This window comes from Aphelocoma coerulescens, chromosome 6 (genome assembly GCF_041296385.1).
Source record: "Aphelocoma coerulescens isolate FSJ_1873_10779 chromosome 6, UR_Acoe_1.0, whole genome shotgun sequence".
Classification (NCBI taxonomy): Eukaryota; Metazoa; Chordata; class Aves; order Passeriformes; family Corvidae; genus Aphelocoma; species Aphelocoma coerulescens.
The window spans coordinates 29289253-29309429 of record NC_091020.1 but is presented as its reverse complement, the minus strand read 5'-3'; the positions used below and the strand labels follow the sequence as shown (position 1 = coordinate 29309429).

Genomic DNA, 20177 nt, shown 5'->3' with positions numbered 1-20177 from the left:
GTTAACATATTACTTTTATCAATACTAACAGAGATCAATAAAAAATGATGCATCTCATTACTGTTTTCTCTTTCAAATTATTCATACTTTCAGTTAACTGCTCTAGGGTAAACCTCTACCAATCTTTCCAGAAAATATTCCATATCATTACAGTGATATGGGGAAATTAACTCGGAATTAATTATAGGTCAGATTTCTTTTAAGGTACTGTGTGACAAAATCCAGCAATTCAGTGAGTCAGTACATACAAATACAGAATGATAAATGATAAAAATCTTAATACCTACAGAAGGTTTCTTGAAGTCATGAGCAATTAACCTTAGCCAGCTAAAGCGTTTATAAATGCACAGACGGTCCAGGACAAGAGGAAGCTGTTGCTTTCCCTGAGCAGAATATAAATCCCAAATATCTGTGCAACATGCAGACCCTTGTTCTACCATCCCCCATGCACCACGTCACATGAAAGTACTTTCCTATCTCCAGGAGATCTGATGGCTTGTGGGCCTTTATGTACCTTTGTTTTTAGTTAAATTCCCCCAAAGAAGCATGTTCTACCACGTTAATAAAATGCTGTTCATTTTAACTCACATAATTTCCCTCATCTAATTCATTGCACAGCTGAATGGAGCTGAGGTGGCAACAGCCTAACCTGGCTCTCCTTTCTAAGTAATTATTTCTAGATTTTTAATCTCTAATCATTGCTGAGTTGTCAAGTAATCCTTTGAACAGAATGGCAAAACATGTACCATCAGGGCACATCCACAGTAATGTAGTAATTCCAACTGATTGCTGTGAAAGGGAACTACTCATTTTGCACCAGATCTTTGCAACATCTTGCAAGCACTGAACTGTGTGTTTACTTCAGATGTATCAACTCACAAGTGGCAAAGTGTAAAGACAGGCTGTACAAGAATTGCCTGTACAGACGTATTTGTATGAGTACAGAATGACTTCTCTCAACTCTTACGAACACACTCCTAATTACCCGCCTCACATATGTCACCACTTCATCTTGGTTTCTTGACAACATTTAGAGATTACTGAACGAGCTGTATTTCTGAGCAAGTATCTTTAATACAGCAGTGCTGTGGTTTTAAGCCCAGCTGGGGCTGGTATTTTAGCCTGACTGCAGGACAGCTGTTACAGCAACAGGTACTGCAGATCTCTGGTTCTTCCAGAGCAAGGAACGTCTCAGGCTCAGAGAGCCACTGTCCTGCATTGCTTATTTATGCAAAATCAATTAGAAACTCGTGACAATGTGTAGAAGACTGACTGAGAAGGAAACCCTGGAGAGCTCAATTTATCCTTGGAGCAGGATACACCATGCCTCCCTAACTGCATCTACAGTGTGATACAAAACATTCTAGCACAAGGGCTGCCAAGCTCATTCAGCCCATGATCCACACATTTTAGCTCAGAAGTCTGCCAAGAAAGACAGCAACAAGGATGGACTAAGACCATGAAGGTAACTTCATGTGTGCAACAATGCAGATGCGAAGAACCAGACAACGCTGCCAAGGTATGAAAGCTGTCTGGGGATCAATTCAAATGAATGCTTTCTGATATGAAAGTCTTTCTGAGCAATAGCTCACCACACTCAGAAAAATTAACTGAAAATTTGTATTTAACATAGCACTTTCCATCCAAGAATCCCTCAACATTCAACAAAGGACAGAGAGAGATAATACTGTCTTTAGAAGCCAGAAAAACACTAGACTCAAGAAAAATGTTTTTCCTACTTCTAGTTTCACCACTGGTATCATCAGAGTGGTGAGTAACAAACCTCAGGGTTCTGTCTCAGTCAGCATCTCAGGAGTTGTCTCAGCCTGACCATGCCTGTAAAAGGCTGTTATTTGTAATATGTTGGTAACATAAGCAAGCAGCTCTTTGCTAGAGTTCAGTGTCCCACACTACCACCTACTGTAGAACTTCAGTCTCTATTGCAACTAGGAGCTCTTACAAAAGATAATCTGCTCTGCTCAGAAATACATACATCAGCTTTTCCTAGTGTGTAGAGGGTCTCCAAAATCTTGTGATGTAGCAAATATTCCATACACGGTCCTGTTTCACCTGACTCCCTCTCATTTTCTTCTTGAACTAGAATATCCAACATCTGTTCCAGGTGAGAAGGAATGTTGGTATCAGTCACAGGAGCTTTGTCATCTAAATAAAAGAAACAGGCAATTAAGAATGATTTAAAGATTGTCCTCATTTTTAAGTTCAGTTTCAAGTTTAAGACTTATAAACATGACATCCATTTAAAGAACCTTACATACAGTGCAAGTTTTTAACATGTCTTAAATAAAACTTTCAGAACCGTATCTGAACAGGTACACTGGAATATGCATTGGGTAGATACCTGACCTTGAAATGGGGAAAAGGTGAAGTGCCAAAATTCAAAATATGCATTAATTACACAGTCAAAAAAGGAACACTTCTACTGCCAGAGAGAAAGCTAAGGGAGAGAAAGGTACAACTCTCAATCTTCTGATTAGTACCCACTATGTCTTGATAACTTCCTCTTTCACCCTTCATACAGTATTCTTGAATCTATGAATGGCCTCTAGCATCAGCTTCATTTGCAGCTCATCAGTTCCTTTATATATTGGATAACTAAAGAAATGGCTTTTCTGATGATAACAACAAAGGAAATTCAAACTCTGTGCTGTTTATTCTCCAAAAGCTTTTAAATTCTTCTTTTGTACTTTCTGCATTGAAATAGAACTCTGTCAAACTTTATGACGGAAAGGATAAGACACCGATTCTTTTATATTAAAGTCAGAAACTGCAGTGGATTTATGCCACTGGCACTGGGAGATAGCATTCACATGTTGTAGAACGTACCCACACATGAAGATTTTCCTCTTTTATTTTTTCAGCTAAATTCTACTTGAACAACTATCCTGGGGAAATGGTTACTACTGTTTATGCAATAATCTAAAAATAACTTGTCACTTGCATGCAACTGGCAACAAGATCACACAGGGAAACTGCCATGTCAGAGTGATTTTGGTCTCTGCCACAACCTCCAGTTAGCCTGGAGTGTTTTGCTTGAATTTCCTACACATAATTCTGCTCCTACTGCAGCGGACAGAAATATATCCACTGAGTGGAAACTTGTTTTTCAAAAGACTTCTGAAACTCTGGGAGAGAGGTCAGCTTTTATTCTGCATCACGTCACTGCAGGTGTCAGTTTCCCCTGCCACCCTGTCATTTCCACCTTTGGAAACATCACATAGTGTTCCAAAAGATGGGTATTTAGAAACAAGGGTCACGTTGCAGTTTGTATGAGTAAATATTGATATGAACAAGATCATTAGACACAAACACAGATTCAATAGCTCTTCCAGCAGAAGTGCAGAACTAATATGCTTGAGGAAAGCATGGCAACATTCACTTTTAAAACATAGTGGTTTCATAGCTAGGTCCAAAATTAAAAATTTACATGCTGTATAATTGTTTCAAAAAAAAACCCCAGAAACAGGGAACAGTTTAAGAAAAGGCAACTACAGCCATATTTCACCATAACATCCGTTTTTTAGAAGAGTAACATCTGAGTAAGGTTTAACAAAACTTGTTGTCTATGCTATCAAAACACTTTACCTTGAGACAAGACACTAAAGCAAAAAGAACCAATACTGAGCACACAGAATCCATCTATGTCTGGTAAAATCTATGACCACAAAATTACTTTCGTTAAAATCTTGCAAAGAAAAAGAAAATCCCTGATGCAAAGCAATAAAAATGTTAACAGCAGGGACTGCATTTCTGCAGCTGTCTGTTTAGATTAAACAGAGTATGTGAAGGCAGAAACTGGGTCAGATGTAAAAAGGTGCAGCTCTCTACACGGTACTCAGGAAACAAGACTTCAACCATTTTTCATGCCTACTTTTAAGGGGTGCAAGTACATGATATTTTTAATTACTAGTTATTATTGTCAGTATTTTGATTAAAGACATGACTCATTTTAGTATTTCTTAATCTTTACTTTTAAAAACACTGAAATTGTGAATTCTAGTTTTCACAATAAAAAGGCAAACCCAGAGGGCTTTCTTCTTTTACCTGAGGTCTCTATGTAGTAATGGGTGATTGCTTTCCAGTGGTAAACAAAATCCTCTTGTAATGGAAGGGAAGGTGCGAGCTACGGAGAAAAAAAACCACAACAACAAAAACCGGTCAGAAATGAAATGAACATACTTGCTCAGAGATTAAATCGAATTTTATCTTATACTTGGAAGTAAGGTGCTGCAGATAATGCTACAGTTGTTACTCTCTGCTCTTTTTCCTTTAACAAGGACTACATTCATTATTCATGGCTGAGCCCTATGCCACACCGCTTGCCTTGTAAACATCAGTAATAATCTCTGTGATGTCTCTATCACCAGACAATCTATTTGAAGCAACAAAAGCAATTGCTTCTACGGCAAAGCAACACTAGAAATGTATGTTTGTATTGTTTAGACCACAGTTTTGTCTTGTAGGAAAAAAATCATGTTATTTTACATCTGCTCTTGATGCCTTCTTCCTTTTCTATATGCTCTGTTCTCTCAGTCTGCTCCCCTGCTCCCTTAAAAATACCAATTAGTTGTTTCATCCAGTTTTTGCCATGCCTTTTTTCCTGTTAGCCACAACTTCTTTTAAAAGATCTTTGTTCAGTTTTTAGGCTGGGTTTGTTTTTGGTTTTTTTTTTGCACATTTTGTTTTGGATTTTTTCGGCCCATAACCAGAGCTTGGCGGGTTGTTCTTTTTTTTAAACAAATATATTTCTTATTTCATTTCTGCAAGAAAAGGAAGTTTCTTCTTTCCTGAAGGAGTTTGGGATGGCTGGCTGGGTGTGAGCAGCATCCAGGAATAACATCCTGCAAGAAGGAAACACAGCCCTGCACCCAGTCTCTACCAGTACTGCTCCTTCCCCGCTGAGACACAGGTGGCCTGTGGCCCATTACACCACAGGTAGCCTGTGAAAAAGGACCACAATCATTTCACCACTCTGCTCTCCAAAGTGAGAGCTGAGACAAGCACTGAATTTGTGCCCAGCTGGTAAAATCAGGAATCCTACAGGGAAAACCCCAATCATTCAATAGGTCACAGGAGGATCTGTTGTTATTAAGGCCTAATCCTACTTGCTTGAGGCTTTTTTTTTTTTTTTTTTTTTTTTTTTTGGACCATGAAGTCCTCAAGTCACTCTTTTACAGGCCATCCTGAAATAGAGGATTATCACTTGACATGATGGCAGCAATGAGCCCTGTGGGAAAACAGAAAGAATCCCAGGTATGAACTGGTGGGTCTGTTTTGGAAGGGTAAGGAGTTCAACCATCCTGACAAGCTATGGAGTCCAGTCCCCAGTCCTTCACAGAACCTCAGAGGGGCTGAAGTTGGGAGGGGCCTCTGGAGATCATCCAGTTTAGCCCCCCTGCTCCAGCTCGCTCACCTAGAGCTGGCTGCTCAGGAGCGTGTCCAGATGGCTTTTGAATATATCAAAGGATGGAGACTCCACAACCTCTCTAGGAACCTGTGCCAGTGTTCTATTAACCTCACAGAGAAAGGTTAACTGAAGGAAGTTTTCTCCCCAAGAGCTACATATACCACATTTGAGACTAGTAACTCTGAACTCCTCTAGTGTCTCCCCATAGGGTCTACAATGTGCTGAGCTGCCTCAGGTCTTGGGCAAACATAAGCACAGGGCTCACATATAGTCCAGTACAGTACAGGCTCATATAGCCTTTACTGGGTGCTGTTGGTTTCTTTGAAAAAGCCCTGGATGTTTTCCACATCAGTCTTTTCTTTGCCTTAAATTTCATGACACTTAAATTTATCTTGGTAAAGTTGTAAAGCCCAGTATATGACCAGTATGCCATACCAAGGTAAGTGCAATGTTAATTGTTAATAGCCCTTTGCACACAGGACTTTGAAATGCAAGACTCTGGAAAAGTAGTGGTGCTTGGCAACTATCTCTGCCTGCATCCTGGGTGGAAATGTGCCCTTAGAAATGGCAACTAGGAAATCAAACTGAATGCTAATCCTCTCCCTGACAGGCTGTGCACTCACTGAGTCTTCCACGGCTGGGCACTCAGAGCAGCACATTAGCACAGCAGCTACCACAGAGTAAGTATCTGAATGCCCCACACTGCACAAAACTAGTTTATTTTGCTGTGACATTTACTAGGTTATTGAAATTCAGAAGAATAACCAAACAAACTGAAGACTGAGTGTATGATACTGTGTATCGTGCTCTGTATGTCACATTTGCTGCTCTAGATGCGTATTTCAACCAATGTAATGATCATTTTCTGTAAAAAAAAAGCTGTATCCAAACCTCAACACCAGCTGATGAATAACCCAGAGACAACTTTTGAGAAATACAGGCCTTTCAGACCACTCTATTTCCAAAGTAACACATGATGGATAACATTAAAGATTTATCCTTGGCTGATGTGATTTTCCTCTCCACTTCTTCTCGTCTCATCTGCCTCAAGATGAATTTAGTGCCTCTGAGCAGTGCCAGGAAAAGGATTTCACTTCTCAGCACTGTCAATAATTTATCCACCATGGGAGAGAACTGTGGATATAGACATTCTCCCTCCCAACAAATGCCTCTAGGGACTCTCCTCAGAGGTGAAAAAATAATTCAGGGACAGGTCCTGCCCTTTCAAATTAAAATACCCAGTGATTTCAGAGTCTTCTCTGATCAGGACTGCAAGCCAGACATAGCAAACAGAGATACCATTAGCATGTGTGTGCACTTGTGCAGTGCAGCCTATTGGGAACATACCATCAGCATTGCCACCAGCTGGACATGTAACCCCAGCAACATTATTCTGAGATAGGTGTTTTACTGGTCAAAAACCCACAAGAAAACAAGCAAACAAACAAAAAAAATAAAGTAAAAAAAACCCCAAGCAATCCTCCTAACTTATGTATTCAGACAGGAAATCAAGGTAAAGACCAAGACCAAGATACCAGCCTATATGTAAACAAAGCCAAGCACTGGAAAGCATTAGGAAACTGCAACACTTGGTAGACATGCTTTAACCCTACTAGGACAGGTAGTACTAATATGAGGTTGTAGTTTCTATTTTAGGATGGATTACTAGCTATCAGCTGAGATAGAACATGCTACAGCTGCCAGCCAGAAAACCACTCTATTGTGTATGGAGATTCTGAAGCAAACCAGAATTCCTTGTGAAGGCCATTAATTCCTGCTACTTGTCTAATTTGAAGGAGTTACCTTAAAAATGCAGTTATTTATCACCATTACATCAGCTGGTTAGAGCATGGTGCTAATAACACCAAGGTTGTGAGTTTGATCTCTGTATGAGCCATTCACTTAAGAGCTGGACTCAATGATCCCTATGGGTCCCTTCCAACTCAGAATATTCTGTGACTCTCTAGTTAATCTTGATGTAATTACACATGTGCTTAGTGATTCCTAATCTCAAAGTGAAGTTCTCCTCCTCTGGGGAAAAAAAACCCCATGATCTTCAAGCCTGCAGTAGCTCTTGGTACATGAAATAGCTAAAATTCACTGAACACCACTGAACTGCAGCCCATTGGAGCAGCCATGGATTAGCTCTTCCATCTGGTGCCCAGCTCCAGCAGTTGGGCTTCCTGGGAGTGAGCTGAACTTACCACATGCTGCCTTATGATTCTGGTAACAATATGTAACCAATGATCAAAGCCCACTCCTTTCAGGAAAAGTGCTGTTCTCAGGAGAGCCACAGATCTTTGACCAGAACTACAGTCTGCTCATGACAAAACCTGTTCCACGTCATTCTCCAAAGCATACAGAATTCGTGTTTAGGCAGGAAAAAAACCAACATAAGGAGCAGAGAAACTTATATCCATGCAGTATTTAACAGCAATTCTTTTATGCATGTAAAAATCATTGTCATATTTTTCATGTATGCTTTTCAGAAGTTCAATTCAGTACTGGAAAGGATGGAAACATCAGAAGCTGGTGATATGCCTCAATATCTTTCGGACAAGTTCATAAAGTAAAGAGAACATTATAGAAAAAAAATAACAGGTACTGTCTGGTCAGATGCCAGAGTAAAAAAAGAGAGCAGAAACTGGGTCAAAGAGAAAGGAAGGGGAAGTGCATGCACACTGCCCTCACTGACACAGTCACTTGATGTTTTTCTTCAGTCTTACTACTGAACCAGTGTGAATGGTCTGAGAGAAAATGTGAAAAAGGATTAATGCTTGAAGGTTTACTCAATCTTCAGTTGATGAATGCACAGAGTTTATAATGGCCACTGCTCTCCCATATAAAATTAAGACTGCACATGCTTGCAAGCCATGCATTAAATTTTGTCATCTGATTTGTTAATACCAGCACAACATTAAAACAACAAGTAATGTAAGGTCATTACACCAAATAAAGTGGGTTCAAGAAGAATAAATTACGTTCTGGTCAGTTATGTAGTTCATGATTTTGGTGCGCTACCTGTACCAAATGACTTGGTTTCTTTCAAAGCTGAGTTTTGCCTCAAAATATGAACAAAAGCTACTTGAAAGTACAGTAATGTACCAGTGTAAGAGATACTGTGGAATAACAGGCTGGTAGAGAGGGGGTCTCAAGAATGTGCAGCAGACATCAAAATCTTCATTCATTCAATTGAGTGATACAAATATTCCTGTTTGACAGCAAATTGCAAAATTCAAACCAACCAAAATTATATTTTTCCTGCACGGTACACAGCTCAAAAACATCCCTTTTACCTATTAAGGTGAAACATCCAAAAGCCCATATGAAACACAAACGAAAGTCCTTTGAACACTGAGCGGCCACTTCACAGACAAGCTATTTTGTCTAGGGAAGCATGAGTGAAGAGCACAAGATAAGAGAAAAATAAGTCTACATTGCTCCTTTGTTATTGTACACTACACTTCGTTGTTACTGACAATGTAGTGCTCATGGGTAGCCCTTTGGGATGAAAGTATATCAGAAATGCATAGCAAAGAGAAAACATCTCGAGGACAAGCCATATATAAACTGTCACAGATCTAATAATATGAACCCCATGAAGAAACAGCATTTCTATTCTGCCCTGAAGTAATAGAACAAAGACAGCAGTCCTATCCACCATTCTCACCAACACATCCAACTCAATTTAAGGATGCTCTGTTGGCAGGGTAACACAGTGGTGCTTGCTCATCTGGATGCTGCAGAGAAATCCAAAAGGGGAAAAAATATATAAAATATTGGCAGGATTGACATAAGATAAGAGGTGACAAAAAAACTAGAATTCAATGGTAATGAAAATCAGGAATGTAGTTTTAAACACTTGGATAATTTAGGCAGAAAAGACTGAAAGTTCTGAGTTATTCAAGCAGAACTACAGGATCATAGACAGGTTTGGGTTGGAAGGGACCTTAAAAGACCACCTAGTTCCAACCCTGCTGCCATGGGCAGGAAATTTTCTACTAGGCCATGTTGTTTTAAGCCCCATCCAGGCTAGTCTTGAACACCACCACAACCTGTCTGGGAAAAAAACCTTGGTAAGAAAAAACCTTAGTAAAAAGCAACTGATCCCTTACGTTTGCCTCAGCAACAACTCAGTCCTATCACTAGGGCAGTCAGTTCAAGAGTCATACACTCACAACAAGTAAAAGGCAAATACTGCCATGTCTGTCAGACTGTCAACCTTTGGAACTCCTCGTCAGAGTTCAGAGGGATGGCATATTGAGGGTAAGATAACAACAATTATCTAACAGCATAGGAACTCTTACTGTTAAAATGAATCTCTCTAAAGTCTGCAGGCCTGTGGGCCTGAGGCAGGGCAGGAGCATTATGTAAGTGATGTGCAGGAGAAAGGACAGGGCAGAAGGGCTACCCAAACACTTTGATTTAAGGAAGTCCCACCCGTGAAAGCTAAACCCAGGCTCTTCAAGTGCATTTAAGTGTCCAGCTCAGCTAAAAACTGTACAGCTGCAACTCTACCTACTTTGGAGTAAGCACCCAAAACCTTTGAGAACTGATATCTTAATTACTAGTTCTATTGCTGATATTCAGGGTTTAGAATCCACTTGAGGCTGCCCAAGTTAAACTTGCTCCCCAGCAAAAACAGCAAGGAGAAATGATGTTCCAAATTCTCTTGGTTCTGAAAACAGTAGGCAGCATCAAAGTGGACTTCGCTAACATTTAATATTTACAAAAGTTTTCATTTCCCCCATAGCAAAGCTAAGCAGACCACATCTTTTTACCACAGGGAGAATAAAACAACTTAAAGCCACATACAGCCCCCAAAGTGGTTAAAAATTTCTATTTCTCAGTTTTGTCTTTGTATTAGTGGGTCAAACTTATAACATAAGAAACATTCTTAGTATCTTCCTGCAATTCCCTGTTTCATTCCCAATATGTGGTGCTTGATATTTGTTACAACCCTGTAAATACAACAGTGCAGTATTTACTAGCAGATCCACCATGGTGGTGGCAGCAGGATGAGGCAATTCTAAATTCAACACCAGAGTTGAGCAAGGACAAACAGCATGTTGCTTGATAGCACTCAATTGCAAAAGGATGGTATCAATCTGTTTCTGGATTTTGGTTTGGTTTTTCATTATCAAAAAAGAGCATCTAGTCCCTACTATCTCAGCTTTTCTCCTTTTCCATTCAGCTGATTCATTTTTCCTATTTTTTTTATCGGATCTCAAATAAATGCAGTTTGTTTATTTTTTGCACACATCAATAGTGTAAACACTCTTCTAAGAATAACTTCTATTGGATCTCTCAAAATGGTAGGCCTGAAACAATATCTTCTCCTCCACTCCTGCATCTCTCAGTCATCCACTCATTCCTGTTATTCAAAATGTGGCACAGCTCACCACAACAAGCTTTCTTTAGTCAGGGAGGCACTAATTTCTGTTTCTTCTCCAATGAAAGCACTGTCTATTGAAGGCATTCATATGTGGTTAGAATGTTTTCAAATAAAACATTTCATCATTATTTTAAAAATTTCTTTCCAAATGCCACTACACCACTAAAAGAGCAAAGCAGGAACCTGCAATTAATGAATACATGCTTAACTTTTAAACCTCAATACTCCTGCAGAACTACAGGCTCACAAAAAGACAGGCATATGCTCAAGTGCAGCATCGAAGCATCCATTAATGCACAAAGGCTGCCCCCCAGATGAGGCAGGATTTGTCATGCAGGCTCTTATTTCAATCATTTGGACTTGGCCTGCAGGCTCTTTTTTCAACCATTTGAACAATTTTTCTTCAACACTTTCCACCTTCACATCAGTATTTCACTGCCAGTTTTTAGCAGCTCTTCACACTCAAGTCTCCTAGGTGTGCAGGCTTACTGGGAGAGGCCGCGAAAGGCCCCTGCCTTTACTACCAGGACCCCGCCCCACTGAAAACCAAAAAATAAATGGTGTGGCCAGGGACTGCCGATCGCGGCCTGCAGCAATGGCAGCTCCCCAACAGGCCCCGTTTCCTCTGCCCTGCACCGCTGTGCGAGTCCCCGTGAGGGAACCTCCGTGCACACACAGCCCCACGTCCCCCGGCCAACCTCACCACCCCACACAATCACAAAATAAACCAGGGATGGAAAACGTCGCTTTGGAACTGACAACATCCCGCAGAAGCACCGGAGACGGCGACTATTGTCTGCTGGTCACGACGAGATGGAAATCCTGAGGAGTTTCCTGATTCTCCTCCTTTATTGTTTGTCTCGCTGTAACAGCCGGGTGAGGGCCGGGCCGGGGCTACCCTCAGGCCCGGCGCGAGGCACCGGGGCCGGCAGTGCCCGGCGGTGACAGCCGGAGGCTGTGCCGGGGCCGCCCGGGCTGCAGCCGCTCCCTCCTCCCCCGGCACCCCCGAGCCTCCACGGCGGCGCTGGGACGATTCGTTCCCTTCCCGTGCTCCCTGCGGGGCCCGCCCGGGCAGCTCGGCCTCCGCCTTCCCAGCCCCCGGCAGGGCCGAGCCGGGAGCGGGTGCGCGCCCTGCGGGGCCCCGCCGGCAGCAGCCCCGGGGGGCAGCGGGGAAGGGGCGCCGGGCCCGATCCGAGCCCCCGCCCCGCGCTCGGCGCTAGGCCCGGATCGCATCCCCGGCGTGGAGTGGCCGGGCCCACCGGCGGCCTTACCGCCTCCACGGCGTGCTGCAGGATGGAGGTGAACTTGGAGAACATCCTGTCCCGCGACTGCAGCAGCCGCTGCCGGGAGGACCTCGAGAGCTCCTCGATCCGCCGCCGCCGCCGCTCCAGGGTGAGGGCTGCATGCGGGGGCCTGGCCGCTGGGATCGGGCGGGCGGGCGCCGGCGCTGCCTCTCGCTCCCCGGCGGACACCGTGGCACTGACACCGCCGGGCGCGCGGCGGCGGCTGCCGAGGCTCCGGGTGTCCTGCAGGGGCCGCCACCCCCCGCACGCAGCCGGGCCCCGCTCTGCCCGCCCCGCTCCGCTCCGCCCGGCCCCGGGCGCTGCCAGCCGGGAGCTGCCAGCCGGGAGCGCCGCGTTCCCGGCTGGCCCCGCTTGTGGCGGCCCCGAGGTGCAGGCGGGGCGGGACACGGGCAGGGCGCGACGCTGCCGGGCTGCCAGCGCGCCAGTGCTGTGTCCCGAGCCACCCCCCGCTTCTGCGGGCACCTCCCGGGCAGAGAAGTGAATAACAGTCACAGAATCACTTAGGCTGGAAAAGAACTCTGAGATCATCGAGTCCAACCTACGACCGAGCACCACCATGTCAACCAGACCATGGCACTGAGTGCCATGTCCAGTTTTTCCTTAAACACCTCCAGGAATGGTGACTCCACCACCTCCCTGGGGAGTCTGTTTCAATGTCCAGTCACCCTCCGTGTGAAGAAATTCTTCCTAATGACCAACCCAAACTTCCCTGGCACAGCTTAAAACTATGTCCTCTTCTGTTGCTGGTTGCCTGGGAGCAGAGCCTGACCCCCACATGGCCACAACCTTTTGCCAGGGAGTTAAGAGAATGATAAGGTCTTCCATGAGCCTCCTTTTCTCCAGGCTAAACAGCCCCCATGCCCTCAGCCACTCCTCACAGGACATGTGCTCCAGACCCTTCCCCAGTTTCTTTGCCCTTCCCTGGACTAATTCCAGCACCTCAATGTCCTTCTTGAACTGAGGGGCCCACCACTCAAGGTGTGGCCTCACTAGTACTCAGTACAGAAGGACAATCACTTGCCTGGTCCTGCTGGCCACACTATTCCTGAGATAGGCCAGGATGCCATTGGCCTTCTTGCCCACCTGGGCATAGACTGTCTCAGGCAAGGGGAAGGGGTGCCCACCTCCACAGTCCCTGTGCCCAGAGGCTGCCATCAGGCTCCCACAAAGGTCTCTGGGGTCCCTCAGAATCGTGAGGGTAGGGAGACAACTGCCTCCACCCTCCTGCCAGCATAGCATGAATATGGAGCAGCCCTGGCATGTATGGCAAAAAGCCCAGCTTGCTTTCTGCTGAGACATTTTGGGTCTGTCATCATCCACAGGGCCGATGACATCCTCAAGGAAATAACTCTTCACAAAGCAGTGTAAGGGTGATGAGCTCAGGAAGTCAGTGGCAAGTGGTGGAATCATCATTCCTGAAAGTGTTCAAAAAATGAGTTGATATGACACTTTGTGGTATGGTTTACTGGGCATGGTGGCATTAGGTCAAAGGTTGGACTTGACAGTCTTGGAGGTCTTTTCCAGCCTTAAATGATCCTATCTTGTTGTTGCTGGGTGAGAGGCTGGTGGCGTGCGTGGCATGGTCCTTGCAGGGTACTACAGTTGAGAGGGCTTGTGGCAATGTGCACATTGCCCATTTCACTGTTTGTTGTTTTTTTCCCACACAGAGAGAAGGAGACAAAGAGGGCTTTATTTCACCACCGAATCAAATACTTCAGAGAAAAAGATCATCCCTCCCATTTTACAGTGCCACAGGAAAAGCAGAGGTAAAGTGGGGTGAGCAGAAGTTATAGATGTAGCTGGCAAGGATTATGATGTTTTGGAAAATGTTTGGACACTGGGCAAATTGAAGTAGGAGAACAGGATTGCTTTGGCACTGGGTAGCAGAGTGAAGTGCTGAGGAGGTGACAGACCAGTATGGGAAAGGGAGGAGAATCTTTAGTACTGAATCAAGAAAAGTTTCCACATTAATTTTTGGAGGTGAATGAACACCAGTCTTCCTCATATGCTTAGGAGCAAGCAGAGAGAGATGAATCAAAAGACAGGACAAAACTACTATTTAATTGCTGTTCTTTAAATTGTGTCATCTGGGAAGTCTGACTATGACTTGATGCTGTGATGAAGTCTTAGTAATGATTCTGCTGTACTGATTGCTGTTACTACCCCTGTGCTTTGCAGGCATGGAGAGCTACAGACCAAGTACCTGGTGGAAATAAATACTAGTTGTATGTGGACACCTTTGTTGCAGTTGCTAAGGAGCAGAGCTATTTCCTTCTCAAAATCCGAAAATCCAGATATGTCAATATCAATTTAAAAGACAATTATGTTGGGGTTTTAAAAATTTGCTTATTCTCTTCTTGTCAAGTCATATTCTATAGATGTTCCTAGGAAATGTACATTTTCTATGTGGGTAGTCACATGATGAAACATCCCTGTGTTCAGGTGATTATTAACTGGACAGGTGCTGCATTTGGAAGGTGTCTGCCTATCTGTGTCTAAGAGAATGTGGTAATTTAAGATGCTTTTGCAATCTGTTTTTTCCTGCAAAAATGTCTTTCGAGTGTGCTTGGGCTTTCCGATCTCTGAGCAGCAGAATGAATAAAGAAACAGCAAGATATCATGAAGATATAAAAGGAGACAGTTTTATAACCATGAGAGTATTCCTAATTGTACTTAACAATTTATGAAGTCATAAATCACAGAATCACAGATGGTGAGGTAAAGCTTTTGTAATGCTTGAGGGCTTCTTATTATTCTAAGAGTGACTGATGTATATAAACGCATTATTATTTAAACAGAACAGTTCATTGTGGTTGAAATTAAGATTTTGGTTGTAAAAGTGACTTCTTATTAGGACTTCTCAATGTGAAATGCCTTGCAGTAAAGGAAAAAAAAAGAAAATATTACATGTAAATGATTATTCCTAAGTTTATTAAACAAATGGAGTGTCCGCATATAGCCCTGCATTTACCAGCCAATAGATTGGGCTTGAATTTGTAGCCATAGCACAGAATCCAGTCTTTGGTGCTTATATGTCTTGCAAATTGTAGATATATTTTTTAAATGTTCTTTTAAAGTAGTCTCCAATTTCTCAACCGTATGTATGTATTTCTCACTGCTGGGAATACTGGATAAATACTGACAAACCAGTAGTAATGCAAATCAGTGGAAACTAATGGAAAAATTGTTTCACCAGTGTCAGTGCAGAAGAACTCAGCTAAGGTTACATTTTGTTTGGATACTTCTTGTTCTCATTAGGAATGATTCAATTGGAGAGGATGCAGTTATGGATGGGCTACCACTGTCATGTCATGTGCAACAATACATCTTCACCTGCTCATGCTTGATGTTGTTTCCACTGGAATAAACACAAGTATTACTACCCATTTTAGTACCCTTGAGAGCACAGTTCTATTGGCTTGGGGTTGGGTTTGTTGTTTTTTTTTGGCAAGGTAGTTCTTTTTTTGGAGTAGTACGTGCAGTGAGTTAGTGTTTTGCATGAATGTGAGAAGTGAAAGTGTGAAAATGAGACCGTTCTAATTGATAGAGCTTTTGGGAACTTTCCTCTTTCTCACAAATTAATGAAATTGTCTAGATTAAATCAATTTAGATGGTATGTGACAGTGAGATAATGTGCTGGCCTTTCCATCTGAAAATCTCTCTGCTATTTGGATTGATGGCACCACGCCAGTGTCTAATGGATGCATTTGTCTACATTACAGAAGAAGTTCCTGCAGTCTGGACTTTTGCTTCAGAGAGCCTGAAGATTTGGTGATTTTTTTTACCCTAGGATTAAATTTTCCTGTTAGAGCTATTCCCAATATCTGTTGATATTCTGTGCAGGATTTTGTTGTGTTTACAATAATCAGATTGACATCTATGTTTGCATTGACTACTTGGATGAAATAAAGAATGAAGTTTTAGCAGCTCAGCATGATCTCTGCTTTTGAGGAGGGCTAAGGAGATATTTAACATCATCTTCATAACCTTTCTGATGGTGGGCTTTATTACAGAAAGCAAGCATGCTGTGCATTGCATACTGAAGAGCATGCAGTGGAATTGAAATAATTTTCTGTCAGGAACTTTCTGGTTCTGTGCTCTCAGCTGTGTACATCACCTCCCTCCTTGCTGATTCGCTAGCAGCTCCATGTAATCAGCTCATGCAGTATTTCATAAATCCCATTTTCAGGCATTTCCTGGCCTGTGCATTCTGTTCCACATCTGCACATCTGCTTCTTCTGTGGAGACATTACTTTGTCTTCTGCTGGGTTACAAACTTCCCAGTCGTTCATCTATTGTCTGCCTGCTTACCTCTCACATCTGCAAGAGTCTCCTGACATCAGCACTCGTTGCTACTGTGGAGGACACAACACTGGGCAAATATTGCGTGCCCAGCAGCTGCTCCTTGTTTGTGCTTCAGTTACACTCTCTGTACCACCCTGCTTTGCCTTATGTAATGGCTTGTAAAGGAGACCACGAGGAAGTCAGAAGTACATGTTGCCAGTGAAATCAGACATTTCTTTTCCAATCGCATAATGTTTTCCTCAAATATTTCTATTCCACTGAAAGCACCAAAATCCAGTCTTTCCTCTATAAGTAAATATATGGATGTTCTGCCAGTATCTGCAAGTGCTAGCATAACATAAATTATTGAAAGCAGATAAAATACCCTCAGATGTGATCAGTTAGAGCTTAGCCAACTTCACTGCAGTCTGCAGGCTGGCAGGAGCATAAGGATATTTTTCTTGTGGTAGTGGAAGCTGAAGAAGGAGATTAAAGATAAACTACTGGGTTTGTGGTATATTGCAACTGTAATGAATGCAAGGGTCTGAATGTGGTATAAATAAACATAAAACTGGATTTTGCCCTAAAATACTGGGAAAAAAATTGAGTGGTCTACCTGATATAAATTGGTTCCCTCAATCTTTTGTCTGAGTACTTGCAGAGAGGGAAGTCTGGAAACCAGAATCTGTGTGTGTTTCTGGGGACAATTTAGGTGCTTAGCCTTGACCCTACGAAGAGATTTCTGAGTCATTTTCAGATCAGCTCTGACTGCATTGTTTGTTTTCTAATGCATAATAAGATTTCATTGTTACTTACATCTTTGGATTAAGGACTATAATCTGTTGATCCCTAAAATGTCATCAGATAATCTGTTTAATCATAAGCAAAAGCTGATCTTGATCGTCCATATGAGTTATGCAAATTAATTCAGGCACATTACTACCGTGCAAGCATAGAAGCTTTCAGCAGAGCTCTCTTTCTCATTAATTCACAATTAAAAGTAGGTTTTTGTCAGACTTTAAATTCACATATCTTTGTCTTGCAGTATAATTGAAATATCTCGTGGAGCCTGACATTAAATTTTGGCATTGTAAAACATCATAATTTTGAAGCAAGTGTCTAAAATATTTATGACGCAAGGCACTCGGTAGTGGCTTCGTGATTAATTTTAAATTATTGATAGCACAATTATCTAGGCAGGCCCAAACTGTAGTGCCACAACGCGCTCCAGCGTTCACTATCCATGGAGTTGCATGAGAGAATTCCAGCGATGTTCTCCATGGGTTACACCGGGAAGAGGCCACTGCCTCCCGCCAGTTCCAGCTCTCGACAGCAGAGGGCGCAGCTGACCTGGCTTCACCTCTGGGACACGCAGCAGGAGGATTCAGAGCGAATCCCGGTCGGTATTTTTTGGGGGAAAAATATCCCTGCGTATCCCGTATGGAAGGAATTGGTATGCCAGCGAGTAATGTTACCTCTGGGCTTAAGTGCTGCGTATTAATTGGCTTGTAAAAACTTTGGCACCTGGCAGCCGATCATCTTAGCAGTTCACTTGTTCTTCTTGGCTCTCAAATGATGTTATTTGAAGCTGAAGGACTGGTTTGAGTTTACAAAGACACTGTAACATCCCACATCCCACGTGATATTTGCGTCATCTTTATAACAACTAAACCCCAATGAATTTAAGACGGGTCCTGTATTTAAAGACCAGCCCTTCCTGACAACTAGCTGAATTCTCCTGTGGCTCCCACAGAGGAGAGAGTGACGCTGAATGTCACCATTGCATTATTTTACCTGTGGGTGGGGGAGCACCGGAACACTTCCTGTTAGAATTTCATGTTCAGAAGCTATACTCTGAGCCAGACTCTCATTTCCAGAAAAATTATGTACAGCTCAATCCTTTGTAATTTCTTTCTGAGTCATCAGCCCTGTAGGGACGAGTGTTTGTACTTGGATGAAGCCTTTAAGGAACTGAGCTGGAGGCACTACTGGCAATGAGCAAAGAAAATGAAGTCTGTAGTAGACCCAGCGTCATGTAGGAATATTTTTGTTGCTCATCCCTGTTCTCTCGCCTCAGGCTGCTTTGGACTAGTTTGACATTCAGGCCTCATGTTGTGAAATGCTGAAGTAAGCAGACCTGTGTCTGCAATACAGCTAATACAAAGGAACCTGTACCAGATTAGATCTTGGGGTGGTGCTGTAATACGCTGTACTTGATTCCTGCCTGGCAGCTCATGTGCCAAGTGAAGTATTTCCAAGCATTTAGTTTCTCTGGTTTTATGTTCAGAAGCTGTTATCCTCTGGGTCTCCCAGGAATTCCCAGGTGGTGTATATTGAGCTGTTATTTGTACCTGGAGTGCTTGACTGCTGCATCAGACACCTGCAGTCTGCATTTCCTTTTTCCTCTCCAGCAGCAGCAACCAGGCAGCAGAGAGCAATTGCTATATTGGCATTACGTGTACATCATAAATCAAAATTCTGTGTTCAGATGTAGAAATCCTGTACTCACATTAATTAGTTTCTGTGAGGTGTTGCAAAACAATTTGTCCGAGATCCAGATCCCAGCCCGCAGAGGGCAGCCTGACCCCGTGTTTCACTCCAGTGATGTGCTTAACTTGGGAATTCAGTCATCTGCTGGCATCTCTACCGGTGTGACTTGCTGTGGAATAAACAACTGAATGTTGTGGAGAATTGGAATCTGCTTTAAGCTCAAACAGATTCAAAAGTGAACTAAAAAAAAAAAAAGCATGACTGAATTAAACCTTCTGGTTTGTTGGTTTTTTTGTAACATATTGGAAGAGAAGTATTGCATGAGAAAACTCATCTAGGTCTGAGCTTTAAATACATTACATGTATAACAGATAGATTTATTGGTATATGTCAATAGGCAAGAGAAAGAAAATACCCAGAATCTGTTTATATGAACATATTGGGCAAGACCAATAGGAAAAGAAAAATGCTTTTCTTTTTTTTCCAAATATTTTCAGGAATCTTTCAGGATTCGAGTTTGTCGTTGCCATGACTGTGCTTTTGGCTAGTTGGCCCATGTTCTTTTCCAAGTGTGTCCTGAGTCCTTGTGAAGCAGTCAGCACAATTTCCAGGAGATTTTGTCTTGGAGGGTGTGTCTATGTGCAGGCATTTGCCTTGGCTGTAAAACTGATCAGTGCCAGGTCAGGTACCAGGGGCTGATATCTTGACTTAGTATGACAAGGAAAAAGGCATTCAGTTCCTGAAAAGAAGCCAGTACTTCGTGCTCTCAAATCAAATTGCCTCCACCAGCTAATTAAGGAGTGATCTTGATATGCTCTGAAGGAGGCCTGTCCAATTCTATCCTTCTCAGCCAGAGGGCCCTGCAATACAGAGCTCAGGATAGAAGATACGTATAAAGAAAATAACTTGTGAGAAATTAAGACAGTGATGTGTGAATTCCAGGAGTACAGGGAGATATCTTATGATCAGACATCAAATTACACACGAAGCTATTTTCATGATGATTTAGATAATTAATTTTTTTCGGCCCCAGACTTTCTATCCCACAGAAGCCTGACTGTTCACAGCAGAATGTAATGTATACATTTTTCAGAGTTTAGCTCATTGGAATTGCAACCACAGGTGTATTTTCCCTTCTGATTCACCAAACTTTGACTGTATTTAGCAGTGTGGAGAGATTTTGACTCTAGCTTATTCAGAATATTCTTTGCTATTCTTGCCATGTTATTCATAAATATCTTTGCTAAAGTGACCTTTGACCAAGGAAATGCCTGCCATG

General features: G+C 42.7%; 1 protein-coding gene and 1 long non-coding RNA gene across 3 annotated transcripts in view; one reads left to right on the top strand and one right to left on the bottom strand.

Annotated features, from left to right (window-relative positions):
* The window catches only part of FHIP2A (FHF complex subunit HOOK interacting protein 2A), a 35373-nt gene extending 23059 nt beyond the window's left edge, over window positions 1–12314 (bottom strand). For both annotated transcript variants that reach the window (XM_069020089.1, XM_069020090.1), the window contains exons 1-3: window positions 12092–12314; window positions 4063–4141; window positions 1994–2163 (exon numbers count right to left, since the gene is read on the bottom strand). In XM_069020089.1, the coding sequence (XP_068876190.1) occupies window positions 1994–2163; window positions 4063–4141; window positions 12092–12136 (294 nt within the window). In that variant the 5' untranslated portion in view covers window positions 12137–12314. The remainder of the gene's footprint in view (window positions 1–1993; window positions 2164–4062; window positions 4142–12091) is intronic.
* LOC138112655 (uncharacterized) lies at window positions 12138–16050 on the top strand. Its single transcript, XR_011151800.1, has 3 exons — window positions 12138–12212; window positions 13792–13890; window positions 14303–16050. It is a non-coding gene; the product is annotated as an uncharacterized lncRNA (long non-coding RNA).
* Window positions 16051–20177: the final 4127 nt, after the last annotated feature.